The 19,889-nt window shown below is 39.7% G+C and overlaps 1 protein-coding gene across 5 annotated transcripts in view; it reads right to left on the bottom strand.

Moving 5' to 3' along the window:
- Positions 1-19,889, bottom strand: part of LOC126259698 (ras guanyl-releasing protein 3-like) — a 439,537-nt gene that overhangs the window by 20,316 nt on the left and 399,332 nt on the right. For 4 of the 5 annotated variants that reach the window (XM_049956665.1, XM_049956666.1, XM_049956664.1 and 1 more), the window contains 5 exons: positions 18,520-18,597; positions 18,213-18,436; positions 17,989-18,127; positions 7,134-7,248; positions 6,537-7,030 (listed from right to left, as the gene is read on the bottom strand). In XM_049956665.1, the coding sequence (XP_049812622.1) occupies positions 6,537-7,030; positions 7,134-7,248; positions 17,989-18,127; positions 18,213-18,436; positions 18,520-18,597 (1,050 nt within the window). Of the gene's footprint in view, positions 1-6,522; positions 7,031-7,133; positions 7,249-17,988; positions 18,128-18,212; positions 18,437-18,519; positions 18,598-19,889 lie in introns of all 5 variants that reach the window. The other variant, XM_049956668.1, reaches the window with a different exon arrangement.

Here is a 19,889-nt window from a genome sequence, read left to right on the forward strand (position 1 = left end):
ATAAACTGATGATGATCAAAGTAAAGAGGATAAAAAATGTAATCTGTCAAGGGCAAGAAATGCATTCCTCAGGAAGTGAAATTTGTTAACATTGAATATACATTTTTATGTTAGGAAGTCTTTCTTTTCTAAAGACTTTTTCTAGTTGGGTGGTTGGTTGATTTGCAGGAGGGACCAAACAGTGAGGTCAATGGTCCAATTGGATTAGGGAAGTATGGGGAAGGAAGTTAGCCATGCCCTTTCAAGTGAACCATCTCAGCATATACCTGAACCAATTTATGGAAATCATGGAAAACCTAACTCAGGATGGCCAGATGTGGGTTTGAACCATCAACCTCCCGAATGTGGGTCCAGTGTGCACCATCTCACTTGGTGCATTTGTCTGGAATGTAGCATGTATGGCAGTGAAACTGGCTAATAAATAGTTTAGACAAGAAGAGAGTAGAAGCTTTTGAAATGTGGTGTTACAGAAGAATACTGAAGATTATATGGGTAGATCACATAACTAATGATGAGGCACTGAAAGAAAATCATAAGAAACGAAATTAGTGACACAACTTGACTAAAAGATGGTATTGGTTGATAGGACTCATTCTGAGACATCAACAGCTAACCAATTTAGTACTGGAGGGAAGTCTGGGGGAGTAAAAATTGTAGAGGGACACCATGATATGAATACAAAAAGCAGGTTGAAAAGGATCTAGAAGTGCTTTCTGCAGGCAGTGCTGTCCTTTGACAGAGTGTGTAGCAATGTGGAGCATTGTCGGAGGCGCTGTGGCTCGCACTTGGCGGCCTTCCGGGGCTATTTGTATCTGCATGTAGAGCTGCTGTGGGGTTGAGGTAATTACACTCCTGGAAATTGAAATAAGAACACCGTGAATTCATTGTCCCAGGAAGGGGAAACTTTATTGACACATTCCTGGGGTCAGATACATCACATGATCACACTGACAGAACCACAGGCACATAGACACAGGCAACAGAGCATGCACAATGTCGGCACTAGTACAGTGTATATCCACCTTTTGCAGCAATGCAGGCTGCTATTCTCCCTTGGAGATGATCGTAGAGATGCTGGATGTAGTCCTGTGGAACGGCTTGCCATGCCATTTCCACCTGGCGCCTCAGTTGGACCAGCGTTCGTGCTGGACGTGCAGACCGCGTGAGACGACACTTCATCCAGTCCCAAACATGCTCAATGGGGGACAGATCCGGAGATCTTGCTGGCCAGGGTAGTTGACTTACACCTTCTAGAGCACGTTGGGTGGCACGGCATACATGCGGACGTGCATTGTCCTGTTGGAACAGCAAGTTCCCTTGCCGGTCTAGGAATGGTAGAACAATGGGTTCGATGATGGTTTGGATGTACCGTGCACTATTCAGTGTCCCCTCGACGATCACCAGTGGTGTACAGCCAGTGTAGGAGATCGCTCCCCACACCATGATGCCGGGTGTTGGCCCTGTGTGCCTCGGTCGTATGCAGTCCTGAATGTGGCGCTCACCTGCACGGCGCCAAACACGCATACGACCATCATTGGCACCAAGGCAGAAGCGACTCTCATCGCTGAAGACGACACGTCTCCATTCGTCGCTCCATTCACGCCTGTCGCGACACCACTGGAGGCGGGCTGCACGATGTTGGGGCGTGAGCGGAAGACGGCCTAACGGTGTGCGGGACCGTAGCCCAGCTTCATGGAGACGGTTGCGAATGGTCCTCGCCGATACCCCAGGAGCAACAGTGTCCCTAATTTGCTGGGAAGTGGCGGTGCGGTCCCCTACGGCACTGCGTAGGATCCTACGGTCTTGGCGTGCATCCGTGCGTCGCTGCGGTCCGGTCCCAGGTCGACGGGCACGTGCACCTTCCGCCGACCACTGGCGACAACATCGATGTACTGTGGAGACCTCATGCCCCACGTGTTGAGCAATTCGGCGGTACGTCCACCCGGCCTCCCGCATGCCCACTATACGCCCTCGCTCAAAGTCCGTCAACTGCACATACGGTTCACGTCCACGCTGTCGCGGCATGCTACCAGTGTTAAAGACTGCGATGGAGCTCCGTATGCCACGGCAAACTGGCTGACACTGACGGCGGCGGTGCACAAATGCTGCGCAGCTAGCGCCATTCGACGGCCAACACCACGGTTCCTGGTGTGTCCGCTGTGCCGTGCGTGTGATCATTGCTTGTACAGCCCTCTCGCAGTGTCCGGAGCAAGTATGGTGGGTCTGACACACCGGTGTCAATGTGTTCTTTTTTCCATTTCCAGGAGTGTATTTGGAGATGAAGAGATTTGCACAGGATAGAATACCATGCAGAGTTGCATCAAACCAGTCTTCGGACTGAAGACCACAACAGCAGCAATAACTAGGGTTCAGAATGGAGTTTTCTACTCTGGTGCAAAAGTCATTGCCAGTAGAAATAAGGCTGGAAATTGGAAAACCTGAAATACTCAAAAACAAAAAAGAAGCATGTCTCATTAACCACTTCTACAATTTATCAGAAATTTTGGACTTCTGGATGTCATGTTTCTAAACCCTCAGCTTTTTGTTCTCAAATATTGATGAAACACACAAATTTTGGCCAGACAAGATCACATGAGTTCTCCCGGGGATAAAGCAAATGTCATACTTCATTGCATTACTGGATTGGCAGCATACTGGGACACTATGGTTGATTTGTGAAACGATTACTTTTAAGACACTTGATTGACCAATATTGGAATATTGCAAGTGTGTGTGGGGTCTTGAGCAGAGTGAACTAACATGGAACATTAGGAGTGCAGTGTGAATGGCAAAAGGTTTTGTTGAAATAACAAAAGAGTTTTACCGAAATACAGAAAGTCTCAATTGGCAGAGCATTGTGGGGAAAAGAATAAAGGAGAAGAAGAAGAAAACTAATAGCAGTAAAAATATATTGGGGAGCTGGAATGGAAAAGCTTCCACAGCACTATTATGAGCAAGTATTGGGCTTAGAGCGTATCATACATGATGCTTGAATTTATTACTCCATTGCTACTAAATCTATTTGCAATGTATTTCACAGACAGTATCCACAAATGCTTTTGAATGTACCTCTGCAAATATGATTCTGTGGGCTATAATTCAAGAGATATGACTTTATGAACACTGAGATGCATGAAAAAATGCCACATCCTGTATGAAGTTTTAATACATTTATTCTTTATTACTAAGATGCTCCTATAGTCAAGTCAGCTTGAGAAATCCCTGGCACCTGGTAGTGCTTTTGACAACTTTCAACTGCAAAGTGCAAATGGCTGTAATCTATACTGCTATGAAGAGTCGATGCCACAGAGACATTTACAAAATCGTATTGTAGACATATGAAGCAGTTGCACCAAGCATACTAGATATAGTATTCATGTTCAATTTCTGAATTAAATAAACATTACAGAGAATTTGTGTTTTGCATACTATGTTTCTTAATTTGGGTAATGTCTTTTACATTTGTACATTATGCATATTTCTTTGTTCAACTGTTTCATAACTTCAAAGGCATTTTCATGAATATGTGAGAATGAAATTTTTTTCATTATTGCACTACAAACACAGTTCATCTTTCATTTTCATTCCTAATAACTAGTATAAATATATACAATACACTACTGTCCATTAAAATTGCTACACCAAGAAGAAATGCAGATGATAAACGGGTATTCATTGGACAAATATATTACACTAGAACTGACATGTGATTACATTTTCACACATTTTGGGTGCATAGATTCTGAGAAATCAATACCCAGAACAACCACTTCTGGCCATAATAACGGCCTTGATATGCCTGGGCATTGAGTCAAACAGAGCTTGGATGTCGTGTACAGGTACAGCTGCCCATGCAGCTTCAACACGATACCACAGTTCATCAAGAGTAGTGACTGGCGTGTTGTGATGAGCCAGTTGCTTGGCCACCATTGACCACATTTTCAGTTGGTGAGAGATCTGGAGAATGTACTAGCCAGGGCAGCAGTTGAACATTTTCTGTATCCCGAAAGGCCCGTACAGGACCTGCAACATGCGGTCATGCATTATCCTGCTGAAATGTAGAGTTTCGCAGGCATCGAATGAAGGGTAGAGCCTCGGGTCATAACACATCTGAAATGTATTGTCCACTGTTCAAAGTGCCGTCAATGCAAACAAGAGGTGACCAAGACGTGTAACCAATGGCACCCCATACCATCACACCGGGTGATACGCCAGTACGGAGATGACGAATACACGCTTCCAATGTGCGTTCACCACGATGTCGCCAAACACGGATGCGACCATCACGATGCTGTAAACAGAACCTGGATTCATCCGAAAAAATGACATTTTGCCATTCGCGCACCCAGGTTCGACGTTGAGTACACCATCGCAGGCGCTCCTGTCTGTGATGCAGCGTCAAGGGTAACAGACATGGTCTCCGAGCCGATAGTCCATACTGCTGCAAATTTCGTCGAACTGTTTGTGCAGATGGTTGTTGTCTTGCAAACGTCCCCATCTGTTGACTCAGGGATCGAGACGTGGCTGCACAATCAGTTACAGCCATGCGGATAAGATGCCTGTCATCTCGACTGCTAGTGATACGAGGCCATTGGGATCCATTACGGCGTTCCGTATTACCCTCCTGAACCCACTTATTCCATATTCTGCTAACAGTCATTGGATCTCGACCAACGCGAGCAGCAATGTTGCGATACAATAAACCGCAATCATGATAGGCTACAATCCGACCTTTATCAAAGTCGGAAATGTTATGGTACACATTTCTCCTCCTTACACGAGGCATCACAACAACGTTTAACCAGGAAACACTGGTCAACTGCTGTTTGTGTATGAGAAATCAGTTGGAAACTTTCCTCATGTCAGCACATTGTAGGTGTCGCCACTGGCGCGAACCTTGTGTGAATGCTCTGTAAAGCTAATCATTTGCATATCACAGCATCTTCTTCCTGTCAGTTAAATTTCGCATTCGTAGCACATAATCTTCATGGTGTAGCAATTTTAATGACCAGTAGTGTAGAAACCTACTTATAAAACTCCAACAATCAATTTTTGGGGAAGAAACATTCTTAATTCTTTCAACATACTGCTCCTGCAGCAACTGTGAAGACCAGACTAGATTACCTGCAGCTATTACAGGGCCATGTAAGCTATCATTCTCCCCATGTTCCATCTGAATATAGAATTGGAAAAAATTGAAAATATGATGAAAAAGGATGGTGACGAGAACCACTCAATAATATTCGCACGATGACCATGTTGCAATAAGTATTTCAGATACATTTTCCTTACCCAATATTGTGTGTATATTTGTCTCACAAAAGACAAAAAATGTCAGCATACAGTTTCTTCGCATAGAAAGTAAGTGGTTAGTTGCCATTTGGGTCAACACTGAAAAGCTGCATGTGCTATTGGTATCTCAACATTAAAAATGACTATGTCGATTGGCAATAAGACACAGACAGTTTCCTGTGAGTGTTGTTTCATTGTCATTCAACTAGTATTTTTACATTGTAGCTGGCTTCCACATCATTGTGTATGTTACTAATTCTTAGCCAACTTTAATCTGGAACTACTTAAGTGGACATTTTTAAAAATAGTAGTAATAGAAATTTGTGTATTTGAATGGTGTCTGTTCTGTCGGACATATTTGACAGAACAGACACTGCCGAAATATATAAATTTCTGTAAGAGTGTGATGGCTCCTTGAGGTATGTTTCAGTTTGAATGCAATAATATCATCTGAAAGCCTACAAGAATCAGTAATTTGTGAGTAGGGGTTTAATGGACAAGGGATGCTTATTGCAGTGTGCAATAAGTTAGAAATTTGAGTTGATCAGGGAACATGTCTGAATGGCCAAAACAGTTAACGCAACCATTCATGAGAAATGGTAAGTCCAGATGTGAGGCCTGGTGTTGCACAAATTTTCAACTTTTGCCATTGCATTACCACATTGCCCCGTGTGGTTGAAAGTCACATATTTCCACCCATCTCTTCCCTTTCTTTCCTCATTCTCTATGTCATATATAAGTACTAATATGAGCTGCAATAATAATAATAATAAGAAGAAATCTGTGTATTTGGTTTATCTATTATTACATATTATGCAGATATTCTCTTTTTGTCTCCAGTTAACTCCACGTTAAATTCAGTTATTTCATATGTAATTGCACACAGCAGCCATGCACTCTACTGGCATTGAGACCATCTATTCATTAGTATAATAAGCAAGAAAACAAGAAAATGTTTAATTCAAAATGTTTAAAATAATCAAACAGGTAAACATTAATCTCTGCAGATGGAAAGAAAGCATAAGGGAATATTAAATGAAAATGTTTTCTTTACCAAATCTGGCTGTGGTCAGCATATATAAAGCAACATTATGGAGACTCTCAAAATATATTTAAGTACAAATGTGTTATTTTGAGAAACTAATAAGTCAGAATTATAAAAACATAATAGTTTGATGCACGCAATCTGAAGTTGCAAAGTATAATAAAAACATAAAACACAACATTTACCACACATATAATACCTCCTCAGCAGCAGCAAGTTTTTGATTGACCTCATTTAACTGTTCACTATGACAGCAGTTCTTGAGGCTTGTTACTGAAGCTTGGTGAACAGGTGAAGTATGATGTCCTGTAGTGGGGTGATGTTGTGAAGAGTGGTTGGGCATGCTGTCCAGAGGTTTGTAGCAATGTGCACAACTACTCTCTGGGCAGCTGTTTTGAGTCCTGAGTCTGGCACTGCTACGACTGTGTGAAGGTACTAAGAGGGAATCACTAATTTTGCGCCGTGGTCCTGTCCACATAACAGCTGGCTTTGGGCTTGGTGGAAGAGAACCCCCTCCAAGCTCTGAGCATACCATTCCTGTACCACAGTCTTGACTAGATTCATGGTCACCTGTCATGGAAGATGACACTGAACATTTAGGACTTGGAGGGGATGACTCAGATTCTGAAGCACTAGACTTTTTCTTGCGCCGAAATATCCTCCTCGAAGTAGCAGCATGTGAGCTAACTTCACCTGTATAAAGAAACTGTCTTTGAACTTTAGCATTCCAAAATTATTAAAATTGTCAACACTGTTTGCATTTAACAATGACAAGTGTAAACATAAAAGTACTTAACTTGCAAGCAAGGATATTTTATGCGGCATTCCATTACGACAAGATCTTTACAGTGCTTATGTGCATTAATTCCACAGTCTCGACATTTATAGCCTTGTCGTATAAGTCCCCATAGCTGTAACATTGTAATTAAAATTCCATTACAAATTCAGAATTCCTTTAAAAATGTGAATTGACATCTGAAATTGTTATTTTGTGTGTTGATAACATCTTATTCTGATGAAAGTCAGAACATATTCTCTTTTCATATTTCTTTTTTCTCCCTTTGGAAAGTATGAATTTGAGGAGGTACATGGAACAGAAGTTTAAAATACAGTAGTAATAAATAAACAAAGTCCTGTTAGTAGCCAGCATGATCAAAGATGAAGAGACAAAATTATTTAAGAGACACAGATGTTTCAAAATCAAAGGCTTCATCACCTGCAGCAAAAATAAAAAAGGAACAGAAGAGAAGGCTTTAGATGCTAACGGTGTAGTTGGTACAGATGTATGTTTATGAAGACCGTATTTAGTAATAGGTCAGTTACACAGGAAAAAATGAAGTTGGGCAGTGTACTTTGTAAGTGTGTTGTAGATTAGAAATAATGTGCTGTAGATTACGAGGATCATGATTGGCATCTCTCTGTATTATATGGGAAAGGCATGAGGAGGGGTGCACTTTTCTCCCTATAGTTCAAATTATCATTATATGTTAGTATATGGAATAAGTTCATGGAGAGCTGCATCAAACCAGTCTCAGGACTGAAGACCACAACAACAACAACATGGAATAAGTTACAGTTGCATAGAGGGGCTTTACATTACATTAAATTTTTACAAGAAAATGTGTCAGAATTCAAAAAAATCATTGATTTATTTCGAAAAGTCATGGGTTCACACACACATTAGAGTGTAAACAAAATCTTGCAAAATAGCCGTATGTAAGCAGTGTTGTTAGGCAAAAATATTGGTCAAATTTCATGATTTCCCTGTTCCATTTTAAACCTCCCCCAACTATTCCCTCTTTTCTCCACTGAAAAGGCAGTTCCAAAAGTTAGGATAGCCCCTTCAGTTTTCTTTTTCTTTTTTTCTGTGTATCTGTCAACTATACTGGGAGAAGTGTCTCCTGAAGATATGTATGATCAGTTTGTTTATTTGTGAACAGAAACTTGTATTGAAAGATAAATTAGCTGAGGATAAAGGTGGTATAATTGTCACACTGGAGGACAAACTTAGTAAATCAAATGAGATAGTATTTTGATCTGTGTGCAATAACTGGATGAGAGAGACCATAAGAAGCACACTGAAACAGATTGGAAGAAATGTTCGACTTAACTGCCTTGCATTTGCAGATGATTTGGTGCTGTTAGCAAAAAATATTGATGAAGCAAAGGTTAAGATAGAACAACTAGAACAATTAGCGGCAAAGTATTGATTGCAAATTTCGTTTGAGAAAACAGAAATGATGCCCAGCTTCCTAGTTGACACATCCCATAATGATTAAAAAATTAAAGTAGTAAAAAACTTTAAATATCTTAGTGAGATTATTACCTGGAATGCTAATGAAAGAGCATCAATAGATAGTAGAACATTAAAACTATAGTGAGTGCAGAGAACCACATGGCCAACCTACAAAAAATGATCACTGTCAATAAATGCTAAATTTCGACATTACTCCTACATCATTAAACTGAAAGCAATGTATGCAAGTGAAACACTATTCACACTAAATACTCAAGCAACAACTCACAAATTGCAGAAAGTTGATAGAAGAATATTCTGAACAATTATCAGTAAAAAACATCAAGTTAATGAGCAGTGGAGACTTTTGCCCAATTCAGTAGTGTATAAAGGAAGTGGATCCATTATTGACACAATGCGGAAAAGAAGGATTGCATTTTTTGGCCACATATCTTGCCTAACAAATACTAGAATCCTGAAGCAACTTTTTGACTGCTTCTGGGACAGTAAAACCAAAAACATCTGGTTAAAAGAAGTACAAAGTGATCTGGATGAATTGAACATCACCACACACAAAATTCAACACAGAGAAGAGAAACTGCTTCTGAAGAACAAATACACACGGCTGACATTCAAACCATCAGAATGGAAGAAGTGTGTCATACCTGCAGAAGAACGAGCGGCCAGATCACAGCAACTGAAGAAATTTTGGGAAACGAAGAAATTGCTCACTGCTAAGACTTAAACTAAATAATTGTAGACTCTGTTGTATTATGTTTGATTTTAGTGCTCCATTGTGGGTGTAAACTATGTAAATAAATAAATAATAAAAAATTATTATTATTATTTGTTGTTAAATCTTTTGATGTACATGGATGACCAACTACATTTCACAAGAGAAAAATAGATGACTTAAAAAGCTCTTCTAGAAACACAAGTACGTCATTTGACCTGGAAAAATGCAGGGAATGATCATGAAGGCAAGATCCTAGCTACTGGGTTTTATATGAGTCACAGGAATGTAATTAAAGCAATGAGGAAGACAAGTGATACACAAAACTAAATGAAAACAAAAACATCTTCAGTGACGTTAATACATATGCTGTTTCAGTGCTGACTTAAATGCTTAGCCTCATTAACTGGACAAAAATGATACAGAAGAAAATTAGAAGAAAACAAAGGGAATTTTCATGAAGTTTAGCAACCATCATCCTAAATTAGCTATTGAAAGGCTGGTTCCTCATGAAAAACAGGGCAGAAGCTAACAAAAATGGAGCAGCTGCACAAATAGTAACTTTGGAATTTTAAGCAGCAACAACTTATTAATCCACAAAGCAGTAACAACTGCAGACACTAATTACACTCCACTCAATCTGGCATTACATCCATAACAGTGCCTTGGTTTAAGACATGAACAATAGGCTGGATCAGAAAATAATTACCTGGGAAACATGCAAACCATGTCAGCCAGGATCATGTAAATTTGCAAGCATCAAGCTACTGGTTGATGTGCACAGTTTCACTTACAGGAACTGATGGATTTCTGACAGCAATACATCAGGTCTTTGGAACAAGGCACTACCAGACGTATATCCTGAAGGAGTAAGGAATAGATGATAAGCTACAGGAAGTTTGATGATCAAAATGAGACCATATCACCCAGTACATCTGGATGTAAAACCCTGGCACCCACAGAATATTTGTAAAGGTGGATGAGGTCACCAAAATAGTCGACCAAAAGTTGTGACATTAATATCATCACTGTAGGCAAAGAAAAATTCAAAATTTACTGGAACTGTGGCATAATTACCAATAAAATGTTCCATGTAACCAACTTGACACAAAAGTGCTCAACTAAGCAGAGCAAGTTACTTTTCTCACACACATTATGGTGTACGCAGTGCCAACCACCTACAATGAGAAGATGACAAAATACAGAAATCTGGCAGCTGAAGTAAAAACCAAGTGGAAACAAATATCAGTACACATCATCCCTGTGGTAATATCAGAGACTGGAATTATCCCAAAATGGATTGTGTGAAGCTTACTGGACATAAAACTGCAGCTTCCCCCCTGTCGGTAATTTCGGAAAGCAGTTGTAGTGAAAAACTGCGCAATAGTTTGTCAGATACTCATGGGACATAGTTATCTTAGTGAAAACTTATTCAAATCTTTATCTATATATCAGTAATATGTAAAAATGAGTAGAAAATAAGAATAATAATAATAATTATTATTATGGATACAGTCATGAATATATGATTTTTCAATAGTGTCAGCTTCCTTACCATTATATTAAAAATTTCTTCATTATGTTCCTATTGAATGTGAGTAACAACATACAGCCTTGCATGGTGGCTGTGCAGAAGTAATTAAATCTTGAGAAGAAGTTGACTGGTCCAGGAAAGAATGAAAAATAAGTTAAGGGTACGAAATAAGATGAAAAAAAAAACACAAAAAAGTTAGGGGAGCATGGATAGCATTTATAATGCTCAGAAACATAAAACTGTGTGCTTCAAGAATGCAGAAAAGTTGTGTTCTGTAACTACAATATTAATGAGTCACAATTTGAATCAGTCAACTCATACAACTACCTGGTTTGTAATAACATGTGGGAATATGAAATGGAATAATTGGATAGGTTCAATCCAAGGTTAAGCAGGTGATAAAGTTTAGTTAATCAGGATAATATGGAAAAATGTAGTCAGTCTACCACACTCATACAACCCATATTAGAATAATACTCAGATGTGCGAGCTCCGTAGCAAATAAGACTAACTGGGGTACTGAATGTATACAAATAAGGGTGCATGAATGGTCATAAGTTAGTTCAACTCCCAGGATAATGTCCTGGAAATGCTGAAAACATGACTTGGTAGATGCTTAAAGATAGAAACCAGCTACTCTGCAGAAGCCTATTTACAAAGTTTCATGAATCAGTATCAAGTGAACAGGCTATGAAGATACCAAAGTATCACAATTACTGCTCTCATAAGGACAATGAATGCAAGATTAGACTAATAACATCATACAAAAAGGCATTTAAACAGTTGCCTGTGCTCTGTATGTGAATGGAACAGGAAGGAACCCTAATACATATTATAATGGGAATAGTCTGCAGTATATGGGCATAGATGTAGATTTGATATGTGAGGACAAATATTCAAAACCCCAGCGATTAAGGCACTAATATAGTAAACAGAGCAGAGTGCAAGAAGAACTGCCATGATTACAAAACTGAATGTCACACACATATCTTACTGAAGCAGTCATGACTTGCTTGAGTTTTCAGAACTTGTCATTATTTGTGTCATCTTGAATGGCATCACAGTAGTTACGCTTAGGCAGGACTGATATCTAGATTAGTTTTGTTTTATTTTAGGTGGTAACAGCCTTGCTGTAGTGGCAACACTGGTCCCCATCAGATCATGAAAGTGAAGCATTGTCTAGCTTGAGCAGCACTTGGATGAGTGACTGTTTGTGTCTGTTGAGCACTGTTGGCAAGCAGGGTGCACTCAGAACTTAGTAGGCCAATTGCGGAGCTACTTGGTTAAGAAGGTTAAGAAGTAGTAGCTCTGATCACTGACAATGGCTGGGTGCAGTGTGCTCACCATATGCCCCTCCATATTCACATCCAGTGATGCTTATTAGTTGAATATGACAAGGCGGTTCATTGGTGCCATTGGCCCATCTGAGGTGTGTTCAGATGGAGTTTGTTTTAGGTGGAAAAGCGAGAGGGAAGTGGAGAGATGTAGAAAAGGGAAAAGACTAAGTCCATTGGCAGAATACAAGGGGTGTGCAGTTTTGGAGTGGGAGGAGGGAAGGTGATAGGCAAGTTGAGGTCATGGACAGCAGATTGAGGCCAGACAGGATGTGTGAATGAAGGATATGTTGTAGGTAGAGTTCTGACCTGCACATTTCAGAAAAGCTGGTGTTGGTAGGAAGAATCCAGATGGCACAGGCTATGAAGCATTCACTGATGTGAAGCATATAGCATTGGGCAGTACGTTCAGCAACTGGGTGGCCCAGCTGTTCCTTAGCCACAGTATGGTGGTGTCCATTCATGCAGACAAGCGTCTTGTTTGTTGCCATACCCACATAGAAAGTAGCACAGTGGCTGCAACTTAGTTTGTAGATGGGTGGGTTGCAGAATACTACTGTGGGAGGGGTGGGAAGGATAGTGGGTAGGATATTCCTCATTTCAGGGCACAACAAGAGGTATTCAGAACCCAACGGGGGATGTGATTCAGCTTCTCCAGTCCTGGATGATAGTGGGTCACGAGAGGAATGCTCCTTTGTGATCAGTCAGTGGGTATGTGGGAGGCAGTAGGTGACTAGAGAGACAAGGCACAGCAGATTTGTTTCCGAGCAGGATTGGGAGAGTGATTTCGAACTGTGATGGCCTCAAAGGGACCCTTGGTATATTTGGAGAGGGACTCCTCATCACTATGGATGTGATGACCATGAGTGGTTAGACAGTGTAGAAGAGTCTTATTGGTATGGAATTGGTATCAGTATTGTTGGTGGTTGGTAGATTTATTGTGGACAGAGGTTCTGATGTAACAATCCTTGAAGTGGATGTCAACATCAAGGAAGGTGGCTTTTAGTTTGAGGAGGATCGAGTGAAGCAAATGAGGTAGGTGTTGAGGTTCTGAAGGATGTCCTCACTCTCAGTCCAGATCACATAGATGTCATTAATAAGTCTGAACCAGGTTACGGGTTTGGGATTCTGGATGGTTAGGAAGGTTTCCTCTAGATGGCCCATGAATAGGCTGGCATAGGATGGTGCCACATGAGTGACCATTGCTGTACCATGAATGTGTTTGCAGGTTATGTCTTCAAAAAAGAAGTAATTGCGGGTGAGAATATAGTTGGTCATGGTGGCTACAAAGGATGTTGTAGCTTTGGAGTAAGTTGCCCATTAGGAAATGTTGTGTTCAATGGCAGCAAGTTCATGGGTTCTGGTGATGTTAGTGCAGAGGGAGGTGTCAGAGACAGTTATGAGCAGTGTGCCTAATGGTACAGGAGTAGGAACTGTGGATAGTTGGTGGAGGAATTGCTTGATGTCTTTTATATAGGAAAGTGGGTTAAGAGTAATAGGTGAAGATGTTGGTCCATGAGAGCAGAGTTCCTCTCTGTTGGTGCACGTAACTGCCCACAATGGGGTATCCTTGTTGATTGGGTTTATGGACTTTAGGAATCATATATTTGCCTATGAGTTGCAGGGATTACCTGGTGGATGGACTCTGCCGGCCATAAGATATGTCATCTACAAACCCTGTCACAGTGATCCCATTCCAGAAAAACAGCAAGATCTCCAGACCCTCCTCAAATCCTAAGGTCCTTCTCAGAACCTCTCCCTGAGTGTATCTCTCCCATCACCCCCACCACACCCTTCACTTCTATCTTCTACATGCTTCCTAAAGTGCATAAACCCAACCACCTAGGATGTCCCATTGCGGCCCATTACTGTACCCCCACAGAGAGAATCTCTGCTTTTGTGGACCAACACCTTCAGTCTATTTTACATGTAGCTTACCTTCCTACAATAAAAAATCACCAACCACTTCCTCCACCGACTCTTCACATTTCATTTTCCTGTACCACTTAGCACCCTCCTCATCACTGTTGATACCATCTCCCTCTACACTAACATCCCCAGTACCCATGACCTTGCTGCCACTGAACACTACATTTCCCAGTTGTCAACTTACTCCAAACCTACAACTTCCTTCCTGGTCAGCATGACCAATTATATCCTCACTGAAAATTACTTCTCCTCTGAAGGCATCATCTACAAACAAATCCATGGTACAGCAATGGGCACCCGCATAGCACCAGCTTATGCCAAACTATTCATGGCCCATCTAGAAGAATCCTTCCTAACCACCCATAATCCAAAAACTCTCACCTGGTTGTGATTCACTGATGACAACTACAAGTTCTGGACCAGAGGCAAGGACACCCTATCCACATTCCTCCAGAACCTCAACACCTCCCTCACTTGGCTTGATCCTCCTCAACCCAACAAGCCACCTTCCCTTTAAGGATGGCTACATCAGTACCTCCCTTGTCCAAATCAAACCTACCAGCCATCAATGATACTTCCACTTCAACAACTGTCACCCATTTCACAGCCAGAAGTCTCTTCTATACAGTCTAGCCATCCATGGTCATTGCATCTGTAGCGACATGTACTAACTCTGTGAATAAACCATGATCTCACTGAGGCCTTTGTAGATCAAAATTACCCTCTCAACCTTGCTTAGAACAGATCTCCCATGCCTTGTATCTCCAGCCGCCTACCACCTCCTACATAGTGACTGACCACCCACAAAGAAGGAGTGACTCAGTACTACCACATTATCTGCCAGGGTTTCAACTACCTCCCGTCACACCCTGAAATTATGAATATCCTATCCACTATCCTCTTCACAAATCCCACTGAAGTATTATGCTGTCCACTGATCCACACACAATGCTGCAACCACTGTACTGCTTTCTACATGGATGTGAAAACTAACAAGCTAAGACACAAAGGAATTAATGACACTGGCTGGCAGTGGGAATTGATTTATATCAATGGTGAAAGTTGAAAATCAAAATGATGTCTGTTCTTTCAGAGATGTCTGAAAGGAAGCTAGTAGTGTGCGGATAAGATGAGAATTTGGGTCTGTGTCCAGACGGCACAGGGGTATTTGATTTAAATCAATGCCTGCTGGCAGCCAATGTCATTAATTCCTGTGTGTCTTAGTTCATAGTGGCTGTATGGCCAAAATTATCTGAAAGAACAACCACCTCTTAAATAAATAACAAAGCTGCCTGCCATTATCAATGGCCATTGCCAAACTGTGGGCAAGAGACAGCTGGGCCATCCAGTTGCTGAACATGCTGCCCAACACTATGTGCTTCACTTTAGTGACTGTTTCACAGACTGCACCATCTGGATCCTTCCTGCCACCACCAGATTTTTGGAAATGCACAAGTGGGAACTCTCCATACAACATATCCTTTTTTCTGAAAAACCCATTGGCCTCAGCTTTTGCTACTCCCTGTCCCCCACCTACCTATACCCTTCCCTGCTCCCACTCATGCCTTCTGTTCTGCCAACACAATTACATTCTCTTTTCCTTCTCTACCTCTCTCCTCTCCCCTCTCCCCTTTTCACTTGAGGATGGCTGCCTTTCAAGAAGGGAAACAGAATTGAGCAGCATCAATTCAACGATCTTGTGGATAACACATTGGAGAGGATACAACTATGTTATAATGAATAGTATGGAGCATCACAGTATTGAGTGTTACACAACATCAGATTCTGATTTCATAGATTGCACTTTTCAGAATGAATTATTCATTCTGCAGTGGTGTGTGCATTGTTCTGTAACTTCTAGGCACGTTAAAGATATGTGCCAGACCAGGACTGAAATCCAGGTCATTGGCTTTCATGTGCAATGTTATTACCAATTAAGCTATCAAGGCATGACTCATGAGTCACCAGCTGTTAGTCATGCTTGGTTCGCTCAGTCAGGAGGAGCGTTACTGGAAAAGGCAAAGGTCTGGGTTCATGTCCCACTGTGGTGTACAGTTAACCTAGGAAGCTTCATATGCATTCTTGAATAGACTGTCCTTATTTCGGTTATTGTTTTACATTTATTCACTGTACAGTTACTTTTTAGTTTCACAAGGCTTACTTTTGAATTCTTGCTCTCCTGAAATCTAAGTCCACACATGTTTTCAGTTATGGAAATGGTGTGCACAACTTTCTGGAGCAGTTTTATAGCCATTGCATTACCACTTTAAGCAAAAGGATGAATGAACTTACAAACAAAATCTGATCCTTTAAAATCTGTTTCTAATAAAATTAGGCAATAGTTCTACTTTGTAATAACTGTGAAATTGTTTTCACACATCTCACAGTGCTTTTATCATGGCTATAAAAAAACATGTAAAGTTACAATATATATTTGTCAGGATAGTTGTAAACCTGTAATGAATTAAATGAGCTGAAATGAAATATATGGATCTCTGGGCTGCACATGACTCACGGGGTATCTCTGATAGTAGCATTCAGGAAACATAGGCAGCAATAATGGGATAACCTGTGGTAGCAGTGTTTGGAAATAATGGGTGAAAATATCAGTGGAAATGAAAGTTCGGGGCAGGTGTGGACATTTACTCAGACAACTTAATGGTTTAGATGACTCATTACAATAAGAAAGAAATCTGGGTTTGTCTCCTGGTCTGGCACAAACTTATAACTGTTACTACATATTCATTAGTTCTCTAACACTTACTGTTTTATTTATAAAGCATGCTACACTAAGATATGATGTGCATAAAATGTATGTCCAATATGTGTTATACAATGAATATACTGCAAAGATTACACTAGACTAATAAATAGAATTACTAATGATAAAATGACTAACATTACTCTACCATTGACCCAGCATGTTACACTCAGTAATTAGTTTTTAACAGCTAATGAATAAGGGTGTCTTGAAGGTAGTGTCGTACACATTAAGACCAACAAGGCATATTTATAGACCAGAGTAGGATCAGAGTCACATTGTTATATTGAGTGTAACATGATGGGTGCAATAGCAAATAAAGCTATTTACCACATAGACAGGTAATGATCCTACATCTGCTGATGTACAGCACTGGTAGTTGGGGAAACCCTGCAATCTGTGTTGCTTTCACTAATTGTGCAGGTTCAACAACAATCATTTCTCATGATATGATTGTGCCTGGTATACAGGTATTGTGTTATCTTTGCTTCAGAGTGTATCTTACACTTTGCGGTAGAAAACATGTTGCAATATGACAGATTAGAACAATATTGTAGCAGGACCTGAATGTGAATCTTTGTCTTAAGGTGGTATCTGTAGTTATATACTAAATGGGCTGTTCATGTATATCATTTTTACTGCACAAAGTTTCTGTCTGTCACTTTTCATCTCACAATTTTAGAAATTGGTGATTTTTTCTGATCTTATAACAAGACAATACAACAAGAAAAACAGATATCTGTGACTGAATAAGGAAACAATATTATCTGTGCTTATATCACCTCCACAGATGGTTAGTTATGTGTAAATAAATACATTTAGACTATTAGGCAACAGACAGTTTTATTAGAATAAATGTTATTCTGATGTTCTGTAGTGTAAAATCATTCAAAAATAAAATGGCAACTCACATAAGAGAATTGATTGTCAAGTCAGGCTTTTTTTCCTTGTTTAAAGTTGATTTCCTCAAACTCAAGAAAATTGTAATTTTCTCTTTGCAAATATATGGAAAACCTACTTAAGAGATACTCCATTTGAAAAGTAAGAAGTAGTAAAGCAAATCATGGGGAGAAGTTACTATCATCTCATCACTTTACATAGCATATACAAGATTAAAAACTTACCAGCCCTGCACAGTGTGAACAGAATGTTGGCTTAAAGTAAGTTGTTTCATGAAATTCATGCTTGAATCCATTTTTCAATGCATGGTAATTAGCATGAATAAAGTATGTTTTCATTTCATCTTTGCTAATCATACCATCACTGAAAGTAAGTAAAATTTCAATTTTGTTAGGGAAACACACATAAATTGGACTAAAACTAATATTTTCTATAATAAGCTACTCACTGGTCAGCATCTAATACACAAAAAGATGCAATGAAAGGGAAGTTCTCTGCAACAGCTTCAAATTCTTCATGAGAAATGTATCCATCATGGTCATTATCATAGTTCTTGAAAACAGCTTCAACCATTGCATTGACATGTTTTTCAATTGTCTGTGCATCTGGAGGAGGGCATGGATTAGATGCCCATTCAGCAAAGAGCACAGACTGAGTAGGTGAACACTGGGGCTGAAAATAATAGGGAAGATTGTGGTAGATGTGGCTTAAGTTTGATTCTGTAGTGTATACATAATCGTTCTGCATATACTCACTGAAGAAGAATTTCTGGGTTCTCGTGCAAGTGATAACTCGTATATTTCATCTTCAGTGTAGGCCAAGTCAAGTGACAACTGAAATCAACACAGTCAGTTAAATTAATTTTCCTATTTATAAATTTTAAATTGCATATGATTATTGAAGGAAATTTCATAAAATTCTGGGCTGAAAACCTGATGAGTCTAGAAGAACCTATGGTAACTCCCTATTACGACAGAGCATTTATGAACGATCAGTATCACAGTGCAATTTATGCATATATACTGACTTTGGTTTGTTATAAAATCATGTTCAGGTCTTATTTCTTCCACTATAACAGAAATATGTCTACTCACTAAGCATATCATATGTTTGATGAATGTTTGGTTTATTTGGCACTCAACTGCGCAGTCATCAGTGCCCGTATGAAGTTCCAATTTTTACACAGTCCACTGCCAATCTAGTCACTGTCACGAATGATGATGATGAAATGATGAAGACAACACAAACACCCAGTCCTGTGCAGGGAGAATCCCCGACCTGGTTAGGAATCGAACCCGAGACCCTGTGATTCAGAGGCAGCAACACTAGCCACTAGACCATGAACTGCGGACGAGCACATCATATGAATTTCTGTATTTTACATGACATCACATATGACATGCTGAGTGAATCAAGATCTTGATGATTAATAAATGCACTGTTATTCTTATTGAGATATCATTTGAATTTATTTATTGACTTACTAGAATTAAATGGCTGGGAAATGTAATTAGCTTCATTTCAGAAGGTTACAAAATCATTCTTTATTGTCAAATCTTACAGGATTTTAGAAGTTGGATTTTAGCAGTTGTTATGATAAATCACACTGGCCGGCCAGCACAATTTTTATGATATGCTTGTCCCTGTTTGTGATTGATTCCTTTTGCACTATTAAAAAAAAATAATAATAATAATAAATAAAAAAAATAAAAATAAAAAATAAATAAATAAATAAATTAAAAAAATTGGAGTGCAGAGTTCTAATATGCTTTTACAGTTTGGACATAGAGTTTGGTATATTTGAGGCTCCTGTGTGGATACTGCTTAGGGTGATTCTGGAAAAATAATCAAAATTATAAATTTGATTTGTACAAATATCCAGCAGAGGTTGAAAATTATTCTTTGGCGAAATTTATTCTCAAAATTCAATTGAATTGGAGAATAACAGTAAATTACTAGAAAGAAAATTGATCTTCTCTGGCTTCCAGTGGTACTGGTGCAAGAATGAGTCGAGTATAGGCCCACAAAATTACTTAATCATCTGCCCACAAAAATAAAACATTTTATGGCCAAGATAAAAATTTATAAATGAAGTTTAAAGTGATTTCTTCATGATAACTTAAAC

Source organism: Schistocerca nitens, chromosome 5, assembly GCF_023898315.1.
Source record: "Schistocerca nitens isolate TAMUIC-IGC-003100 chromosome 5, iqSchNite1.1, whole genome shotgun sequence".
In the NCBI taxonomy this organism is placed as follows: Eukaryota; Metazoa; Arthropoda; class Insecta; order Orthoptera; family Acrididae; genus Schistocerca; species Schistocerca nitens.